Genomic DNA, 20359 nt, shown 5'->3' with positions numbered 1-20359 from the left:
CCCATTCCAATGCCTGATTACCCTCTCTGTAAAGAATTTCTTCCTAGTATCCAACCTAAACCTCCCCTGGCAGAGCTTAAGACCATGCCCTCTTATCTTATTGATAGCTGCCTGGGAGAAGAGACCAATCCCCATCTGGCTACAACCTCCTTTCAGGGAGTTGTAGAGAGTGGTGAGGTCTCCTCTGAACCTTCTGTTCTCCAGGCTAAACACCCCCAGCTCCCTCAGCGTCTCCTCATAGGACTTCTGCTCCATTCCCTTCAGCAGCCTTGTTACCCTTCTTTGGACACACTCCAGCACCTCAATATCCTTCCTGAACTGAGGGGCCCAGAACTGGACCCAGTACTCCAGGTGTGGCCTCACCAACGCAGAGTACAGGAGCAGAATCACTTCCCTGGTCCTACTGGCCAGGATGCCCTTGGCCTTCTTGGCCACCTGGGCACACTGCTGGCTCATGTTCAACCACTGTCGACCAGCACCCTCAGGTCCCTTTCTTCCTGGCTGCTCCCCAGCCATTCTGTGCCCAGCCTGTAGCGCTGCATGGGGTTGTTGTGACCAAATTGCAGGACCTGGCACTTGGTTTTGTTGAACCTCATACCATTGGGTTCAGCCCATGCTCCATCCTGTCCAAGTCCTCTACAGAGCCCTCTACCCTCCAGCAGATTGACACTACCCCCCAGCTTGGTATCATCTGCGAATTTGCTGATGGTGGACTCAATCCCCTCATCCAGATCAAGTACTTTTGCCAAGTACTCTTATTTTCTAGAAGTTTACCAGTAAAAGTACCCCCTGGGAAAATGTGTACAGCTATCCTCCTATGTGCTCTGTCTTAAGGTGTTAAAAGAACCAAAGGATCTTCTAATGATCTGAAGGATCTTCTAATGAGTGTTGGAGCTTTGCATATTTTAAAGTAAAACTCCTTTGGTGAGCTCATAGCTCAAGACTTGGGATCTTACACGTGGATTTCCTGTTTAATACAAATGAAGTATTGCCTCATATGAATTTACATCAGAGTAAATAACTGAAAAAAATAACTGTTTGAATTGAGTTTTCTCAGCCTAGGCAAACAACATCCACAAGTCCATGGGCCCTGATGGGATGCCTTCATGGGCACTGAGAGAGCTGGCAGACACCACTGTGAGGCCACTCATATTCAACTTTGACAGGTCAGAGCAATCAGGAGAGTGCCTGAGGACAGAAAGAAAGCAAATGCCACCCCAGTTTTCATAAAGGTCAAGGAGTACACAGAGAACTACCAGTCATCTCAGTCCCCAGAAAGGTGGTAGAGTGCCTCAATTCTGGAGGCTCTTTCCACATGGATGACAAAAGGTGATCAGGAGTGGTCAGCGTGGATTGGCTAAAGGTAAATCATGCTTGACTAACCTAATTGCCTTCTACATGGAAACAACTACATGGATGGATGAGGAGAGAGCAGCAGATATTGTCTACCCTGAATTTAGCAAGGTTTTCAACACTGTCTCACAACATCTACTTAGGCAACCATAGGAAGTGTGGACTGGATTAATGGACAGTGACATGTATTGAGAACTGCAGCTCTGTGGAGAAGGACTTGGGGGTCCTGGTATACAACAAGCTGTCCACAGGCTAACAGTGTTCCCTTGTAGCCAAGAAGGCCAATGGTATCCTGGGATGCATTAGGAAGAACATTACCAAGAGGGCACAGGAGGTGATCCTGACCCTCTTCTTAGCCCGATGAGGCCATGTCTGGAATACTGTGTCCAGTTCTGGGCTCCTCAGTACAAGTGAGACATGGAGCTCCTGCAGGCATCCAGTGAAGGGCAACAGATATGACTGTGGTGGTTTGAGCCGCCACAAAAATCCAAAATCCAATTTCCAGGCTTTTATAGCGGAAAGGGGAAGTATATATACATTTATTTTATACAAATAAATACTATACAAGCTAAAAGCAACTATATATATAATATTATACACTTCTATCTGTCCTTTTAAGCTTCTCCTTCAATTCAGTCTGGGAAAAACCCTTCAGGGCTGATAGGTACCCAGTCTCTCTCTTGTGGGAGTGTTAGGAGAACCTGAACACTCCCCCCACCAACATCCAGCTGTTTGCTGAAGTCCTTTCTTCCTCACAAAGTCCAAGAAGATAGCTCTGAGTCCTTTCTCCTTGGTTCCTTGCCATCTCTGCTGTGTAATTCTCTCTCTCTCTCACACCTCCATTCTGTGCTGCTGTAGTTCAGCTTATCACAATACGCGTCTTGGAATCTTCATTCCTCCTCCATGTTTTCGGCTGTCCTGCATTTAAATCACTGCAGGGACATCCTCCAGGCCTGTCTCCGGTCCATCTCCAGTGCCTGGGGTTATCTCCCTGGCACTGAGCTGCATTTAGCCCATCTACTTTGGCTCCAATGCCGAGCCTCCCCTCCACTTTAAAGTGAGAGGGAAAGGAGAAGCCCCCCTCCACAGCCTAACTGCAAAGGGTGGGGGGGAAAGAGGGCTTGGCTGCAAGGCCTGCCTCTTTCTCTCTCCTGCTTACCAGCTGTTTGTGAGTCTCGTCTCTCACAAACACATACTCACTCCAATGCTGCCTCCAACCCTGGCTTAGGCAGAGTTGTGGGGCCACAGGGCCCCCCTTCCACCCCAGAGGTGGAAGAAGGAGACCCTGCCACCCCTGGCCTTCTCACACCCACACACACACAGCAGACAGACAGAACAATTGCCAACAACTTCCACCAGTTGCGTATATATGATTTTTCAGCAGGAGTGAACAAGACAGGCAGTAATTTGCCCTCCAGGGGAAACTGCCCTGGCATCCAATCACCTCTAGGCCCCCTGGCTTCCAGGGGGGACAATCTGAAACTATGACAATGATCAAGGTACTGGAGCATCTCTCTTATGAGTATAGGCTGTGAGAACTGAGCCCATTTAGCCTCAGGAAGAGATAACAGAGAGTGGACCACAACAATGTCTATAGTATCTGAAGGGAGGGTGTTGAGAGGATGCAGTCAGGTTCTTCTTGGTAGTTCTGAGCAGTAGAACAAGAGGCAATGGAGAGAAAGTGATGCACAGGAAGTTACACCTGAATATGCCTCACAAGAAGAGGAAGAATGTCTTTTTATTGTGTAAGTGACCACACACTGGAACAGGTTGCCCAGAGAGGTTATGGAGTCTCCCTCACTGGAGTTAATCAAGAACTGTCTGGATGCAATCCTATGCTGTGTACTCTAGGATGACCCTGCTTGAGCAGGGAGGTTGGATCAGGTGACCCACTGTGGTCCCTTCCAACCTTACCCATTCTGTGATTTTGTGATTCTTTGCTGAAATTGACACAATCGCAGACATCAAAATTCATCAAAAACCAGCATGCAATAATGCATTTATGACATTGTTGTTGTTGAATCTCAAAGTGAATGGATTCAAAATTGCATGAAATAATTATTTTCCCTACATAGACATTAACACAATAACTATCATGTCAGTTAATGTACAGAAGTTCTTTATTGTTAAGTAGTGAATAAAAACTGTAAAATATTTTTGTTCATAATTATTAATTATATTGTTGGTTGCATTTTTTTGTTTGGTTTGGAGGTTTTAGGTTTATCAAATAACAAAAGAACAGTAAGAAAGATACCAACTCAGGAACAAACTCCCCATTTTAGAGAGGGGAAATGGAAATAAAGCTTGAAGTAGAAAAACACCTTCTGCAGTATCTGTTGAGTGGACAAAGAATTGGAAGCATTAAGGACCCATGGCTCTCTAAATGTCAGAAAACTTTTGCAGGCATTTAAGTGTTTTGAAAATTTTATGCCTTTTATTAAATATTTTTTTAAAATCTTCAAAAAGAAAGAAACAAAAACCCACCACAAGAGTAGCCTGAAAGATTCTGTGACTGAGTCAAACACATATAGATCTGCTTGCAAGTAGATGTGATATATCTCAATAAGTTTTTGCTGTCTAAAATGGGGCATTTAACATGTCTCTACAAGCAATGTATGCAGAGAGATAGCTCCAAAGAGTAATTTGCCTATGTGAAGCACAAGCCTCTGTAGCAGCATACTTTTCCTTGGGAGTGAGGTCAAGCAACTCAAAAATGCACTATTTTCAAGGCTACAGTGGTAGACTGAGAGAGGATATATCATACTGCTTTTTGTGATAAATTATGCTAAAACCAGTCTGACACATCAACCGCAAAATTAATATCCTGATAGTGAGGCAAAGATTTGGCCGATAAACTGACACAACTGGACTGGGACAACGTGGAGACATATGACTGGCAGTCAATCACTTTACACTATAAAAGTCCAGTCCACTTTCATCTGGTAGGTTCTTCTAACACACCTTTTCTTAGAGTATGTATGGAGATCTCCCTTGAGAGGGATGCCCTTCAAGATTACTCCTCAAGGCTGAATGAAAGAAATATGCCCAAGGTCATAGGTATGGGTACTTAATAATTGTTTCTTTCTTTTTTGATAGCTTTAATATAGTTGCTTTAATACAACTGCTTTGATATAGTGCACTATACTATATCATACTATACTAATAGTTTTAGCTTCTATACTCTATAATAAATTATTCTGATTAAGACCTTTTTGTCTAATCATTTTTCATAATAAATAATTCACTTTATGTAAATAGATATGATTTTCCATCTCTAACCCTGCAAGACAGTTTTATGAAAGTTTAATCACACCTCTATAATTCCTATAACTCTTGACAGTCTGGAGCTAAAATTGGATTCAGCTGCAATTGGATTCAGACTTCTCTCTGAGGAGTGCAAGGGGATCCTTTGTGCACCTCGTGACTCAACATAAGGGCTTTTCTAATAAACTTTTTGCTTGAAACTTCCACACTTCATAGAAGATGAAATCAAAGAAATAGATAGGAGGAAAAGTTTGAAACTATGAACTTTGAAATTATAGATCGAATAAAGAATAAATGAATGTCAAGATGACAGTTGTTGTTGAAGACAACAACAGCAACAACTTGTTGCTGCCTCTAACGTGGTTGTTGAAGATGATAATGCTAAGTTCCTGGAAGAAAATGCAGGCTGCAAATTTAAATACCAAATGTGCACTTTTAGAATTATTTTTTCTCTACCAAGCATAGATATCTGGGGCTGAGTGGTTTATTTGAGTTAGTCAGCTGAATCAAGCCCCTATTGTTACCATCTATATACTAAGTTGAAAAAAAGTTTTATACCAGCACTGACCTGTCATTCAGACGGTGACATCCACAGGCTTTAGTTTTTTTAACTGCATGCCTGTTCATTACGTGCTGCTTTTAGGTTTGAATCACCTATCCAAAAAGAACACTTTGTACAGATGAAGCATCCCTATGACAGTGCTTTTATGCAGCAAGTTGATAAGTGTGCTTATCACTGTACTGCTGGGAACACAATGTCTGTTCCTGAGTGCATTAATGTACTTATGGCCTTTTTCAATTAAGTCTTGGAGTACACTCTAAGAGTATTGGAAGGGAACGTAAGAGAAAAGAAAGAAGGACATGAATGTCACTAAAATGTAGATGCATTATGGTGATGATGCTTCAGAGAAAAACAACTAGAGTGGATAAAGGAGGTGATTGCGAATGCTTTGTGACGAACTCCAGGATGCAGCAACACTGATGATAAGTGCAAGCTTTAGACAGTACTGGACCAGTTCCAGTCCACCACAGGGAGAAAAAAAAAACCCTAAATATTTATAAAAACTATTTACAATCTATATGCAGAATGTACATAGACTCCTGTTTGATTTTATGCTGCAGTTAGAATTTTGATGTTTTGGTGAGAGACAGTTAAGGGCAGTTTTAAATCAGTTTTAAAGAATGTAGTAAGCCAGAGCTCTGTTATAAGTCAAAGGAGATTGAATTGTAGTGCAGCTATCAACTGTATAGTGTAAAGTAATTTCAAATTTTACATATAGAAGTGTAAAATAAAATATATAAAAAAATATTTTTATTAACTTTATTAATTAGCTTTGTTAACTATTTAAAATCCTTACAGGAAAATATTTATTTATATGAAGAAGTTTTGACGCAATTCTTCTTGTTCTTTTTTTCTAAACTCTTTGAATGTCTGACTCCAAAACTTATAATTTAGCTCCTACTTGCATTTAATCTCATGTCTATTCCAGTTTACTGAAGCAATTTCATGGCTTCATACGCAAGTTGCCAGTTTTTATCTGTTTTCAATTCTGCAACAGAGAGAAAAGGACTAATTTCTCTACTAGGCAATTGATTTTTACTTTTAATATAAAAATTAGGGCTGAGAATTAAATTTTAATTATAATTATTTTCAAACAGCATTTTAAATAGCAGCTGTTACATATTTTAAATTTTATTAAATTAAACAATATATCATAAGTGATAAAAATAAGAATAAGAAAACAATATTGTTTTATTTTAGAATCATAGTTCCAGAGCAATGCATCCTAACAGGGAGGAAATCAGGCAAAAATGCCGGGTTGTCTCTGTGGATGGATAACGAGCTGCCAAGCAAACTCAGGGTGCAAAAAGAAGATGTAAAAATGGCAGGTGGCCTGGTAGAAGTACAGGGGAATTGTACAGGAAGACAGGGATAAAGTTAGGGAAACCAAGACTCATCTAGAATTGAATTTGGCCAAGGATATTACGGCTAACAGGAAATGGTTTCTATAGATAAGTTGCAAACAAAAAAAAGGGATAGGGATAATGTTGACCTTCTCCAGAAGGAAACAGGAGACCTGTCTACCCCGGACAAAGAGAAGGCTAAGGTTCCCAACAATTCGTATACCTACGTCTTCAATGTCAAGTGCTCCAGAAGGACAAATGCAGGGACTGGGAAAATTAAGGCTCCAAGCTCACTGCAGGAAAGGATCAGGTTCAAGACCTTCTAAGGAACCTGAATGTGCACAGTCCACAGGACCTGATGAGATTCATCCACAGGACCTGAGGGAGCTGGCAGACAAAGTTGCTAAGCCACTATCCATCATTTTTTAAAAATTATGGCAGTCAGGTGAAGTCCCTGATGACTGGAAAAAGGGAAATATAACCCCCAATTTAAAAATGGGAAAACAGAAGACCTTGGGAACTACAACCCTCACAGACTACAGTCTCACCTCTGTGCCAGTCAAGATCATGGAGCAGATTCTCCTGGAAACTACACTATGACTCATGAAAAACAAGGATGTGATTGGTAGCAGCCAATATGGCTTTACAAAGGGTAAATCATGCCTGATGGAGTTACACGGGATACAGCATTGGTGGGGGCAGAGCAACTAACTTCATCTTCCTGGATTTATGCAAAGCATTTGACCCTGTCCTGTATGACATCCTTTTCTCCAAATCAGAGATACATGGATTAGATGGATGGATTACTTGGTGAATGAAGAACTGCTGCACACAAAGAGTTGTGGTAAACAGCTTTTTCCCCGTGGAGACGAGTGACAAGTGATGTCCTCCAGCAGTCAGTATTAGGGCCGGTACTGTTCAACATCTTTATCCATGGTATAGACAGTGGGATCAAGTGCATCTTCAGCATGTTCACTGACAACATCAAGTTGTGTGGTGCAGTCAACACGCTGGAGGGAAGGGATGCCATCCAGAGGGATCTGGACAGGCTTGAAATGCGGGCCTGTGTGAACCTCATGAAGTTTAACAAGACCGAGTGCAAGGTCCTGTACCTGGGTCATGGCAACTCCAGACACACCTAGAGGTTGGGCGGGGAAGTGATTGAGAACAGCCCTGCATAGAAACACTTTGGGGTGATGGTTGAAGAAAACTTAGCATGAGCTGGCAATGTGTGCTCAGAGCCCAGAAAGCCAACCAAATCCTGGGCTGCATCAAATGGAGTGTGGCCAGCAGGTCGAAGGAGGTTGTCCTCCCCCTCTACTCTTCTCTTCTGAGACCCCAACTAGACTGGTGACCCCAACATAGAAGGACATGGAACTGTTAGACCAAGTCCAGAGGAGGACTCAAAAGTTGGTAAGAGGATTGGAGCACCTCTCCTCCAGGTTGAGGGAGTTGGGGCTGTTCAGTCTGGAGAAGAGCAGATTGTGTGGAGATCTCATAATAGCCTCCCAGTGTCTGAAAGGAGCCTACAGGGAAGCTGAAGAGAGACTCTTTGTCAGGAATTGTAGTGATAGGGTTATTACAAGGAGTAATGGGTACTGGTTCAAAGAGGGGAAGTTTAAGTTAAATATTAGGAAGAAGTGTTTTACTGTGAGGATTGTTAGACATTGGAACAAATTGCCCAGGAGGCTGTGAATGCTCCATCCCTGGCAGTGTTTAAGGCCAGGTTGGATAAGGCCTTGAGCAACCTGGTCTAGTGGGAGGTGCCCCTGCCTATGGCTGGTGAGGTTGGGATTAGATGATATTTAAGGTTCATTCCAACCCCCTAACACTCTATGATTCTATGATCTAGATCCTATTAAAAGAACTGTAAAATGCATAATATTTAGTTCCTAATGCCTTAGAGAACAGATAACTAATTTTTTGGGACATTTTTTAGTAGTTATCATACTTTTCTTCTTTGTTTTTTTTTAAATTGAAAAGAAAATCAGATTTTCTCTCTTATCAGCTTCCAAACTGATTTCTGGTTTGAAAGGGATTGATGTATTTTAGTGCACTTTTACATGTACACACACATAAAGGAAACTTTAGTTTAAGCAAACCAAAATTGAGTCTTAAATACAAAAGCTGAAAGAAGGGTACTTGTATCATCCTCAGATGAAACAAAAAAAGGCCCTTTATTCCCAAGAAATTCTCACTGTTTCTATAATGTTAAACTTTTCTCCTTGTTTGACCTTCAAAAGGCCATGATACATCACAGTAGCATTATAAATCTCTGATAATTTTACTTTACTATTCCTCTGGTACATGGAAACAAAGAAACAAAAAATTAAAAAATAGTGTAATCAAATTAAAGACCAGTGTAATAAAAGAACAAATAATAATTATTTAGAAAAATTACATTATGCAGAAACTTAATTTAAAAATTATTTTCTCTCACAAGAAAAGAGTCTTTGCTATAGAAATACTCTTTAGAAAAAATTCTGTATACCACAGTTGTTATTTAACATATCTAATCTTTTGACCTGCAAAAAACTCAAATAGAAATATTTAATCTTTTTCATAAAATACTGAATTCTTCTTGAGTAAAATATTACAATATAAATTTCTTATTGAAATTGTATTTGAATGTCCTGTAAAGACTCTCTATAACCACTGCAATAAAGGGAAAAAAATAACACAACACCTAAACATTCATCAGAAAAACGAAATGTAAGCTAAAACTTTCAGAATGTAGACATGTGGGTTGTCAAATATCTACAAGAGAAGACAATGAGGTTGAATTACAAACCACCTGCATATACGGGGGGGGGGAAGCAGACCTGTGATAAATTTAAACCCCCTATTCTAAAATACTCTAACTCTTCTCATGAATATCAATTAAAATATTAAAATTACTTTATTAATACCCACCACCTCAAAAAATGTCATTACTGATACTTATTATATTATCATTTGATAAGTCTGGAACTTTTCTGTTAGTTTTTTTTAATCTGGTAATAAGTGTTCCTTATACTTAGAACAGTAGAAATGTCTCTAAAATTATTTCAAAATTAAACAAAGAAATTAGATAAATTTTCATCCAAAAATCTTTCTAATGACACCATAAGTATCGTAAGTAATAGGCTTGACTTTCATATTAGATATATGGGACTGGTGGGTGCAAGTGCCCTAGACATTCCTGCTAAAATAATCCTTGCATGTGAAATTAATGCTTTCTAATAGATATGTCCTGAGTCATGTCCAATTATGTGAGAAGAGAACTAATCGACTCCTGAGTAACAACAGATGATACAGTATTACATTACAAATCAGAACTAAGCATCTCTCTGACAATCATTTTCTGCAATGATTTTCACTAAGAGAAACTTAATGGTTTTGCCATTTCATTATGGCTGAAATGTAAAGGCATAGGAAATTCCATCTGCCTGAATATTCGTCATACAAAGGTACAAACTACTTGTTAAAACAAGAAGCAACCCCACGTTATTTTTTCCAGGTTTACCTAAGCAGATTTTCTGAGAAAAGTGCTCTTTCCTTCTCCAGGAAGGAACCTGACCTTACTAATCCAGAGCAGATTCACAGAAACAGAAATGGATGTTAGGAGTTTATTACGTTTTGAATTTTCTTAGAACAAAATGTACCTACCTGAGTGCCTTTGAAATTCCTAGTTTGCAAGTCACGAAGGCAAAACCTGTGCATTCCCAATGTGTGCATCTCTTGTTTGCCGATGTGGAAGCCTGAAGAGGTCTAACTGAAAGACAGAGCATAGGTAGGAGTTCTGGGAACAAAACTGTACTGGTTGTGCAAGGAGTAAGCAGAAGTATGTCAGTATCAAAACGATGCTGTGTTACCCTGGAACAGTCTTTCCTCAGACAATAGCCCAAATTCTGTAAATATCCAAGCTGTTCTCCATGTCCTTCTAAAATTAGTGGGTAAGGAATGTTTGATTTCCTGAGAGTCATCTTTCATTTATTAATAATACTTCTTTTACTAATCTTCAAAAATCTGGACCCCATCTAAGACCATTATGAAAAGCCAAAGAAACAGGTCTAAATATCCCAATCCTGGTCATCGTTACTGCTGCTCACATTAAAACATATTTTTTCTATGCTATACCTTTCCTGCTTCACGTGAATAAATTAAAAACCACTTGTTTTTGGGGTTGAAATGGAGATAAATTATTAAACTCTTAGTCAGTTATGATATGAAATAAATATTGAAACCCCAAATTGCTAGTAAGTGAAAAAGCATAGTCTTCTTGTTTCATTCAGCACAGCCAAATCTATTGCCTTCCATCAAATCCAAGTTATAGTTAAAAGAATCATTTCACAGGCTACATTTCTCATTAATGTCATGTAAGTCTTTACATGTGCACTAGTATTTCTTTATCTACTCTCATAATGGCATCTATAGACACAGAAGCAAAACTGAAAATTATCAAACAGGTTGTCTTGTCCAAATGCTGCATGCATTATATTTCCTTTGTTACAAAAACAATCCTAAAGTGAGTGGAAATTTTCATCTCACTTTGTGTGCTTGAGCAGTGATGGTCCTGATGATGCAGACTCTGGCTATATATGGAGACATCACAGTGTCCCTAGTATCGGGCTCAGGTTTAAGAAGCAGAGCAGTCAGTTTCATCCCCACCACATTTGGGACAGAGTTCAGGCTTGCTTGCGGCAGCTTCCTCTCTGCTAGTGGCAGAGTGTGACAGTGGGGCCATGAACTGAGGCTGGGGTATGACCTGGTCCCTGAGTGTCTAGGTGATGGGACAGTCTTTGAGTTCTCTGTGACGTTAATGAAAATGAGGTTACTGATCACTAAGAAAAGACTCTATGCTTGTGCTTGTGGATATTTTTTTGACATGTTCAAGGTCAACACCAGAGGTGCATCCTCCTGGCCCTCACCTGTGCAAAGACTGCAAACTGAGTGCATGGGAGCCCTTTGCTCCCTTATCTCCTCTGTCCTGATCTCATGACTTCAGCACCTCAGCTCTTTGCCTTCTCCTTACTTACCAAGTTCCTAATATTGGTTCCATTTCATTTCCACCAGCCATTTTGTTCCTCTGTTCTTGCATTTCACTGTCCTTTTTGCAAAAGCGTTATCTGCAAAAGGTTTATAATACCAGATTCATAATCTAGTATTATGAATCATCTTTAATTCACTGAAACACAATAAACGTAAACCAATAATTTAAAATCAGCTTGAGGCACTTGGTAGTAAAACCCATCCCACTCCATTGACATGTGAGGACATTAATGGCATGCTCTACAAGGCAGCAAGTTCTCCATCAGACAAACAGTGTTCTTGGTGAAACTGCTTTCTTGGGTGCCTCAAGAGATAGCATACCTCAGTTCTAAATTAGGAGCCTCTTACTGTGACAGTTGCATTTTTTACTGACTTTTAGTATCTCTCTGCCCTTTTACGCATCTTGACCTCTTCTAGATACACAGCTTCATCAAATGCTGTATTCTTTGGTACTTGCATACTAGTATAATAATACATAACCATTAGACCACATCCACAGAGTCATACGTAGGATATACATTTCATTCCCAATTTTTCTTCTGTTCACATGATCCTATTTTACAAAAACCATTGACAGGCCACAGACAAATTTTAAAAAGAAATACACTGAAATTTGTGTCCTCAAAAAGACTGAAATTGCATAGGCTTCGTTGCTAGTCCAAAATCTGTGGACAGACATAACTTCTGGTCTTGTGAAATACTGGTATTCAGTCAATGTAGCAACATTATTAAGATGATTTCAATATGAGTGAAGTTCTATCCCAGGTATTGTCTTTTGCCAAGTACAAAGTTCATTACTTTTTCGGTTAGATCCTTGTTTATTGGACAGTTGTCATGTACGTCTGAATAGTCCTGACTTCACTTATTATGTTCTAAATATAAACATAATAAGAGTGTGTGTTTGCTTGTCTATTTTTTCTCATCCTGTGATAAGATCTATGATATTAATCTGCTGGTTCAGGAGAAAAAAAATTTTAGTCTCTAGAAAATACTTACACTTTTAGAACTTAAGTATAGAATCATAGAATCATAGAATCGATTGGGTTGGAAAAGACCTCCGAGATCATCGAGTCCAACCCTTGGTCCAAATCCAGTCCATTTACTAGATCATGGCACTCAGTGCCACATCCAATCTGCGTTTAAAGATCTCCAGGGATGGTGAATCCACCACCTCTCTGGGCAGCCCATTCCAATGCCTGATTACTCTCTCTGTAAAGAATTTCCTCCTGATATCCAACTTAAATTTCCCGTGGCGGAGCTTAAGCCCGTGCCCCCTTGTCCTATTGCTGAGTGCCTGAGAGAAGAGACCAACCCCCACCAGGCTAGAACTTCCCTTCAGGTAGTTATAGACGGTGGTGAGGTCACCTCTGAGCCTCCTCTTCTCCAGGCTAAACAACCCCAGCTACCTCAGCCTCTCCCCATAGGACTTGTGCTCCAGTCCCTTCACCAGCCTTGTTGCTCTTCTCTGGAGCTGCTCCAGCACCTCAATATCCTTCCTGAACTGAGGGGCCCAGAACTGAACACAATACTCAAGGTGTGGCCTCACCAACGCAGAGTACAGGGGAAGGATCACTTCCCTGGTCCTGCTGGCCACGCTATTTTTGATACAGGACAAGATCCCATTGGCCTTCTTGGCCACCTGGGCACACTGCTGGCTCATGTTGAGCTTCCTGTCAATTAGTACCCCCAGGTCCCTTTCTGCCTGGCTGCTTTCCAGCCACTCTGTGCCCAGCCTGTAGCGCTGCAGGGGGTTGTTGTGGCCAAAGTGCAGGACCCGGCACTTGGCTTTATTGAACTTCATCCCATTGGAATCAGCCCATCTCTCAAGTCTATCCAGATCCCTCTGCAGAGCCCTCCTGCCTTCCGGCAGGTCGACACTCCCTCCCAATTTGGTGTCATCAGCAAATTTGCTGATGATGGACTCAATCCCCTCATCTAAATCATCAATAAATATGTTAAACAGGACTGGGCCCAACACAGACCCCTGGGGGACACCACTAGTGACTGGCTGCCAACTGGATGCAGCTCCATTCACCAGCACTCTCTGGGCCCGACCCTCCAGCCAACTCCTAATCCAGGAGAGGATACACTTGTCCAAGCCATGGGCTACCAGCTTTTCCAGGAGTATATTATGGGAGACAGTGTCAAAGGCCTTGCTGAAGTCCAGACAGACCACATCCACAGCCTTCCCCTCATCTACCAGGTGGGTCACCTGATCACAGAAGGAAATCAGGTTGGTCAGACAGGACCTGCCCTTCCTAAACCTGTGTTGACTGGGTCTAATCCTTTGTCCATCCTGAAGGTACTGTGTGATTGCACTCAGGATGATCTGCTCCATAACCCTGCCAGGCACTGAGGTCAGGCTGACTACTTCACTACAGTGAAGCCTAAGCTGAATATTTTTTTTCTATCAACATGGCTTCTAAGAAATCCAGGCTTAATAACTAATGGAGGAGGATGTGAATGATAGGTGAAAATAGGTGATGAGGCACTTGCTTTTATCTTAATAGGGGTTTTTATTCCAAAAATCAGAAAGTGAAGTGTTGCTAGTTTCATTCTTTTAACATCAGAAGACTTACATATATCCCAGCACAGGTAATATTTTTAAAAATATGATGACAAGATTATAGTGACTAAATTTATTAAATTTGTCTTCCTCTATAATGCTAAAAATTACTGTAATGCCTACTTTACATTGTGTAATCATTGCAACTGCATGAATTAGTAATGAGGAATATGTTGGAAATAAAGCTCATATTAGAAGGTCAAAATTTAATTATAGTTCCATGAAAACAGACTTCTGCAGTTTCCCTCAATTACTGTTAAAATGGACTCATCATTTTTATTTCATCATTTCTTTACATCCTAAGGCATGACACATAATATTGCTAAATTTATCAAAGATTCAATCTGCACATAATCTCTAAAGGAGCAGTTGCTAACAGTAACACTGCAGTTTATTTTCATAGCAAATTCTGCAAGGCAATTTCTGTGGATTAGTATAATCTTATTGCCTTCTACTTTATGATATCTTTCAAAAGCTGAAACACACAACACATCATAAATCTATAAATTCACGATTTCCACTGAAACTATTTCTCTTTTAAATGGGGATAAGTTAAAATCACATGCAGAACAGTTCAGGGTTAAATTACACATTTGTAAGAATTTTCAGCTGCCCTCACATCTAAGGATGTTGCTGATGGCACACAATATCCATTCATTAATGTACAACGTGCTTGTATTTTTCTGTTGTGTAATTCTGAAATGCACATCAGAAGCACATGCAGACAATTAGACCTATAGAAAAATGTCCCCCAAAAAATACCAAAAAATATTTATTTTTTATTTTTCTCCTTTTTTTAAAAAAAGTTAACTGAAATAGCTATTCATTACCATCATAATATCTTGCTTATTAAAACATATGCAGATTTTGTTGGATGCACTGTTTTTGTATTATTATATGACCTTTCAGTAAAAAAATATGAAACTTTAAATAGCATGACACTACAGAGTTAAGCTTTAAAAAACAAAACCACAATTTCCTGAAACCTCCTTTTTTCTAGATAAATAATTTTATATAAATATTTCTTAATTAATACGCTATCAAGCAACAAGTAAAATTATAAAATTATATAGAACTTAAGAAAAGTTTATCCAGAGAGAAACAAGTTATTAAAACCAAATAATTGTAGAAGTATGAATAGTTTATACATATATACACAATTCTTTATATGAAGAGTTTATCTTAGTCTGATATCTGAAGAAATTCAGTATTTTAAGGACAGTCTGTCTTCTCTTTGAAAACTATGACTATCAATTTTTTGAGAGTGAAAATGCATCACCCCTGATTCTGTTCTGCTTCAGCAAATTGAATTCATTTGAAGTGTCATCTCAGTTCTGAGGTCATCCTTCACCTCCACTATCTGCGTGTACCACCAACTGTTGCAGAGACTCATGATTGGAGACAAATAATTAACCAAACAAAATTTATTTTACAAAACCAGTTAAATCTCCATCGATGTTAGCTGATTACACATCTGGGATATCAAATGGAATTGTTACTACACAGCTGACTAAAGAATTAAGTTTTAGAAGAGTAACCTGGAATGCTAAATCACTCCCTCAAGAAGGCAAGGGCTCTCAGCCTTGAGGAGTTCCCTTGGGTAGCCTCCTAACCCAAGGGGAGAGTTCCCAACTGCAAGCTCACTGATGAGAGGAGGACTGACCCAAGAGACCCTCTGGTGGGACCTAGTCATGTCATTGCCTGGGGGGAGGGTCTGACCTCCTGCCCTTCTACAGTCACCATGCGGATATGGTAGGTCAGTCTGCACAGGGACTGGTGCAGAGGACAGCATTAGGTAACTCTGGTCAGTCATGGTTCACCAGTTGGAGGGCCTGGACCCCAGCTAGAGCAGTGTGACAGCTCCACTTGACCCTTTTAACCAAACTAGCAATATTTTCCTTGTGCATCTTCAGTCTCTGTGTAAATCATTCTAAGTCAACTCTGACTTGAGTTTCATTGTGTATTTCATCCATGTAGTAAGTAATAGAGTGAACTTTGCCATCAAACATTTGTAAGTTTCATTTTTATAAATTCATATTAAAATCATTTTTGCTAATACCTTTGATGGTAATTCTTTGAGTCACCTTAAACTGTTCATTCGAGACATGTACACATGCCACACCAACATGCTGTTTTACAAAAATAATTCTAGGCCACCAAACCGTATTAAACCTTCCTTCAAAGCAAGAATGAAAATATACACTAATATATTTTCTTGTTTTGGCTACTCATTTTTTCTGCTCTATATTTAAAACAGTGTTGACTTTCAAAAATCTAGATGCTTAATAAGTCAACTACAGGCATAGGCCATGTGCAAAAACAGGCGTGTCAAAAGAGCTACAAAGGTTCATGATCCTTTGCAGCAAAAGAACTATGCACAGCATATATGAATTGAAGAGCCAAGAGACACCAGAGGCAGGAAAATTACCAAAATTACAGCATCTGAACAGTCCCTCAGTTTGAACAGTCAGGTAGAATCCCATACACCTAAAGAGATGTTTTAACTTCTTGAAGTTCAACTTGGGGTGATTTTAAAATTGGACACAGACGAAATTTGTGCTTTTAATTTACCTTTATGGCAGAAATGAAAGTCTAAGAAAAAAACAAAACAAGTAAACCCTACTTTTCAAACCATAAGAAAGATATCAATGTGTACTTGATGCACTGTTAAACCATGGCCTGTTCATGTATCACTTTGTGTGCATACAGCTGCAGTGATAACCACTTCCAGAAAACTATGGCTCACTCTAATATCATTTCTCTTGTACTTCACTGGGAATGAATGGATAACATGCTTTTCACATTCTAGCCACTTGAGTTGAAACTGGGCACACTCACCCAATGTCTGTGTTTACATATTCCACTAAACAGCCAAACCTTTTCTTTTTAAAAGGAAACAAAAATAACATGAGCCCACCTGATCCATCATCTGAAGGAAAAATCTGCCAAGGATGACATTGCTTAAACCAGAGGTAAAAGGTGCTGTTCAGGCTATTCAGTTTGAGGACAGCCATTGCAAATTCAGTGGTTCCCTTAGACCTGAAATGCAACCATCAGAGCTTATATTCAGAGTCATTTAGTTTACTACTGACGACAAAAAGACCCTCCTCAGTAGAGCCACTCTAACTGCTTAGCAAATATGTGTTCTTTATAACAGTCTGGTCTCTTCTAGTTTGAATCCCTCATCAGCTTTCATTTATGTAGATGTTCATAGATACAGAAGAGTCTACCAGGAAAAAACCACTACTGATTCAATGGGAACAAACTCTGATCAGACTGCAGAAAAATCAGTCAATCACAGCTGAAATCTTCCGACTCCTTTCTTTTATATCCAAACCATGGCTGAAAACTAAATAGCTTCCACTGAATGATTTCATCCAAAAGACGTCTATAACAGTGTGACTGGGACAGTGGTCAGTCTCATGAGTTAGTTCGATAAGTGTTCTCCTCAAGTCCTCGTGCCTGTTTAATATAGGGCAAATATAGAGACATAAGATAGAGAATCTCATTCCAAAGCAAATGAAGACAGCCATTTTTTATGAGAATCTGTAGTTAATTTGCACATACCATTTCATTTGTACTCTGGTTTACCACCAACATTTGCACCCTGAAAAAATCCATTTTTAAATTTAAATGTTCCTAATTTAAAATATAAAATTTGTTTGTCATAACCCAGTATCATGGTTTTCCCACTTCATACTGGAGGCAAGTGTCATTTAGAGAAGAGAAGAGGTTGCCAAAAGACAAGCAACCTCATCCTGATAAGTCTTGTCTAATTGTAAGCAGTAATAAATAGTTGAACAGCAATCAAACAATTAAATAATTGAGTGGTGAGTTCAGTTGACACAGCTTTTCATGCCGGTAGTAGTTCCCCACTGCAGCAGTAGGCATGGCTCGTTGAAGCCTAGACTCCTAGCCCCTTATTTACCAATTTATCCATGCTTTTCATGAGGTGGATTACAAATCACTTCAGAGTAGGGTGACCAAGGCAGCTAAAGGCTGGAGCATCTGACCCAGCAGGAGGTTAAGGAGGACTGTCCTGCTGCCTCCAGCTCTCTGACAGGATGTCATAGAGGAAACTGAGCTAGATCCTTCCCAGAATTGCACAGCAAGAAGATAAGATGTAAGAGAAACACAGGAAATGCTGGTTAGATTTAAAAAAAATAAAAATTCACAGTGAGATGGCCAGAGACCAGGCTGTCATGGATGCAGTGTGACCTCCATCCTTGGAGCTATTTTGAACTCAGCCAGACAGGATCTGTCTACTTCTGTAGGCCCACATGTGAGTAAAGTTTTGGTCTTGACCTTCAGAGGTGCTTTTAAACTGAAGTTATTCTACAGTTCTCTGGTTGAAATTGAAATTCCACTGGACACAAATAAATCCAGTATTGTCAGGTGCAACTATTGAAAATGCCCAAGATAGATGTCTCAAAAAATCTGAGGCACTTAAACAAAAAAAACAAACAAAAAAAGCACAAAAACCCCCAATCAAACAAACCAAAACTGTAAGTCTTTACTGCAAGCTTTGGTCTTCTATTTTCATGAACTTTAGTAAGTTAACTTCATGTTTCTCTGCTCAGTTCATGCAGTTAAAATACATTCATATTCTCTGATGACAACATGATTTTATAGATAGGAAGCTGTCAGAAAAAAAAGAATTTAGTCAAGAAAGTTCATTGCAAAACCTGGTCAGAATAAAATCAATCTAATTGACAGCACTGAGTGAGAAGACGAGACTACTGAGAGTGCCACAGTGTTTCTCTGACAGCTCCCCTGATTGACTAGGTGAAAGCTACATTTCCACATCTACTGGAGTATCAAATCAAATCCTACCATGGCCCTTTTGGGAACGGTATCAGGTCATGGTAAGTTGAATCTCATGCCTAGGCAATTGCCCTCGCCACAGCTCTTGAGAAGCCTGATGGCAGTTGGAAATTCCAGATAGAAGTTCTGAACAGCTTCAGGAAAGATGAACAGAGCTGCATCATTGTATGTGAATAATTCTTGTCACTGTCTGTGAGCAATGTTAAAGGCAATAACAACCAGGGTTTACAAAAGCAGTATGAACTTCTCTATCTGCAAGGACAAGTTTTCCCTTCCATAGAACAGACCATTCTCTGTATCTCATTGTCCCTGTGGCAAAAAAATCTGGCATCACCTGACTGTGATTTGACAACGAAGGTGTAGCTATGAGCACCAAATGTTATTTGGAGGTTTCTTTATACTAGGCCACTGAATGCATAGACTGGGTGATAATTCAGGAGAGCTCAAATCTTTGTCCACCTTCTATGTTAAGCAAGCAGTGCTGTGCCAGGTTCTCAATGGATACTATTTGTGGAAATTAAACTGCTCCCAGATTTTCTGGTCAGGAAATGAGAAATGACAGAAAAGATAATTTTAAAAGTAAGCATTTCAGACTAATAAGTATATAGAGGTTATTTTCTGAAAATGGACCTATAGTGTTCACTTCTACTGAAAAAAATATATTTTGCAGCATTTTATAAATAAGAAGATGTTTCAGAAAAACAGAAGGGTATTCAGAAATATAGAATGCATTTCAGAATTTTTGAGTTACTTTTCCAGGTAACAATATTTAACAATACTGAAAGAACAATACCTTGATGAATTCCTTATTTGTTTCTCAGTCCATGGAACTCACTTTCATACAATAAAGTTTCTATAAATACAGAAATAAATTTCAGAAAATATTAATTATCTTACACAAATAGATTCCACCTTATAATGATACTACTTAAAATGAGAGAAAAAAGGGAGATTACTCAAACCAAAAATATATTATAGATTTAAAATTAAGCCTGTATGTGTGTATACACTTGATGTCAAGTGGAGATAATCTTCTTAAAGAGTCTGAGACCAAAGTAATTTGTCCAGTTTTTAGTGGAATAAGTAAACAGAGAAGAGAAAATAACCAAGGTCTTCCTAGCTGTTCCCAACATGAAGATACATCAAACTTAAACTTCAAAGCTCCTAGTACCCTGTTGTTGTTGTTGCAATCTCTGTTTGGAGAGCTGCCTTTTATGGTGGTTTTTGGTTGGTTGTTTCATTTGTTTGGGATTTTATTGTTGTTATTGGTTTTTTGATTTTTTTGTGGCTTTAGGTTTCAATTTTATTTTATATTAATTTTTTTTTACTGATAAATTTAGATATCTTCAATATTTATCTTCACAAAGTGACTTCCAAGTAAAAGATTCTCCCATATAACCCCAGGGGAATAGTGGG

At 39.3% G+C, this 20359-nt stretch overlaps 2 protein-coding genes across 3 annotated transcripts in view; one reads left to right on the top strand and one right to left on the bottom strand.

The window, feature by feature from the left end:
• The window catches only part of LOC127471864 (uncharacterized), a 31385-nt gene extending 24831 nt beyond the window's left edge, over positions 1–6554 (top strand). The window contains exon 10 of the mRNA XM_051789257.1: positions 6380–6554. Coding sequence (XP_051645217.1) covers positions 6380–6554 — 175 coding nt within the window. The remainder of the gene's footprint in view (positions 1–6379) is intronic.
• ANXA1 (annexin A1) overlaps positions 1–20359 on the bottom strand; it is a 360547-nt gene that overhangs the window by 51366 nt on the left and 288822 nt on the right. The window lies entirely within an intron of this gene.

This window comes from Manacus candei, unplaced genomic scaffold (genome assembly GCF_025592945.1).
Source record: "Manacus candei isolate 608988 ecotype Guabito, Panama unplaced genomic scaffold, ASM2559294v1 h1tg000027l, whole genome shotgun sequence".
NCBI classification, from domain to species: domain Eukaryota; kingdom Metazoa; phylum Chordata; class Aves; order Passeriformes; family Pipridae; genus Manacus; species Manacus candei.
Note: the sequence above shows the minus strand (reverse complement) of the source record. Positions and strands in the feature narration are given on the sequence as shown.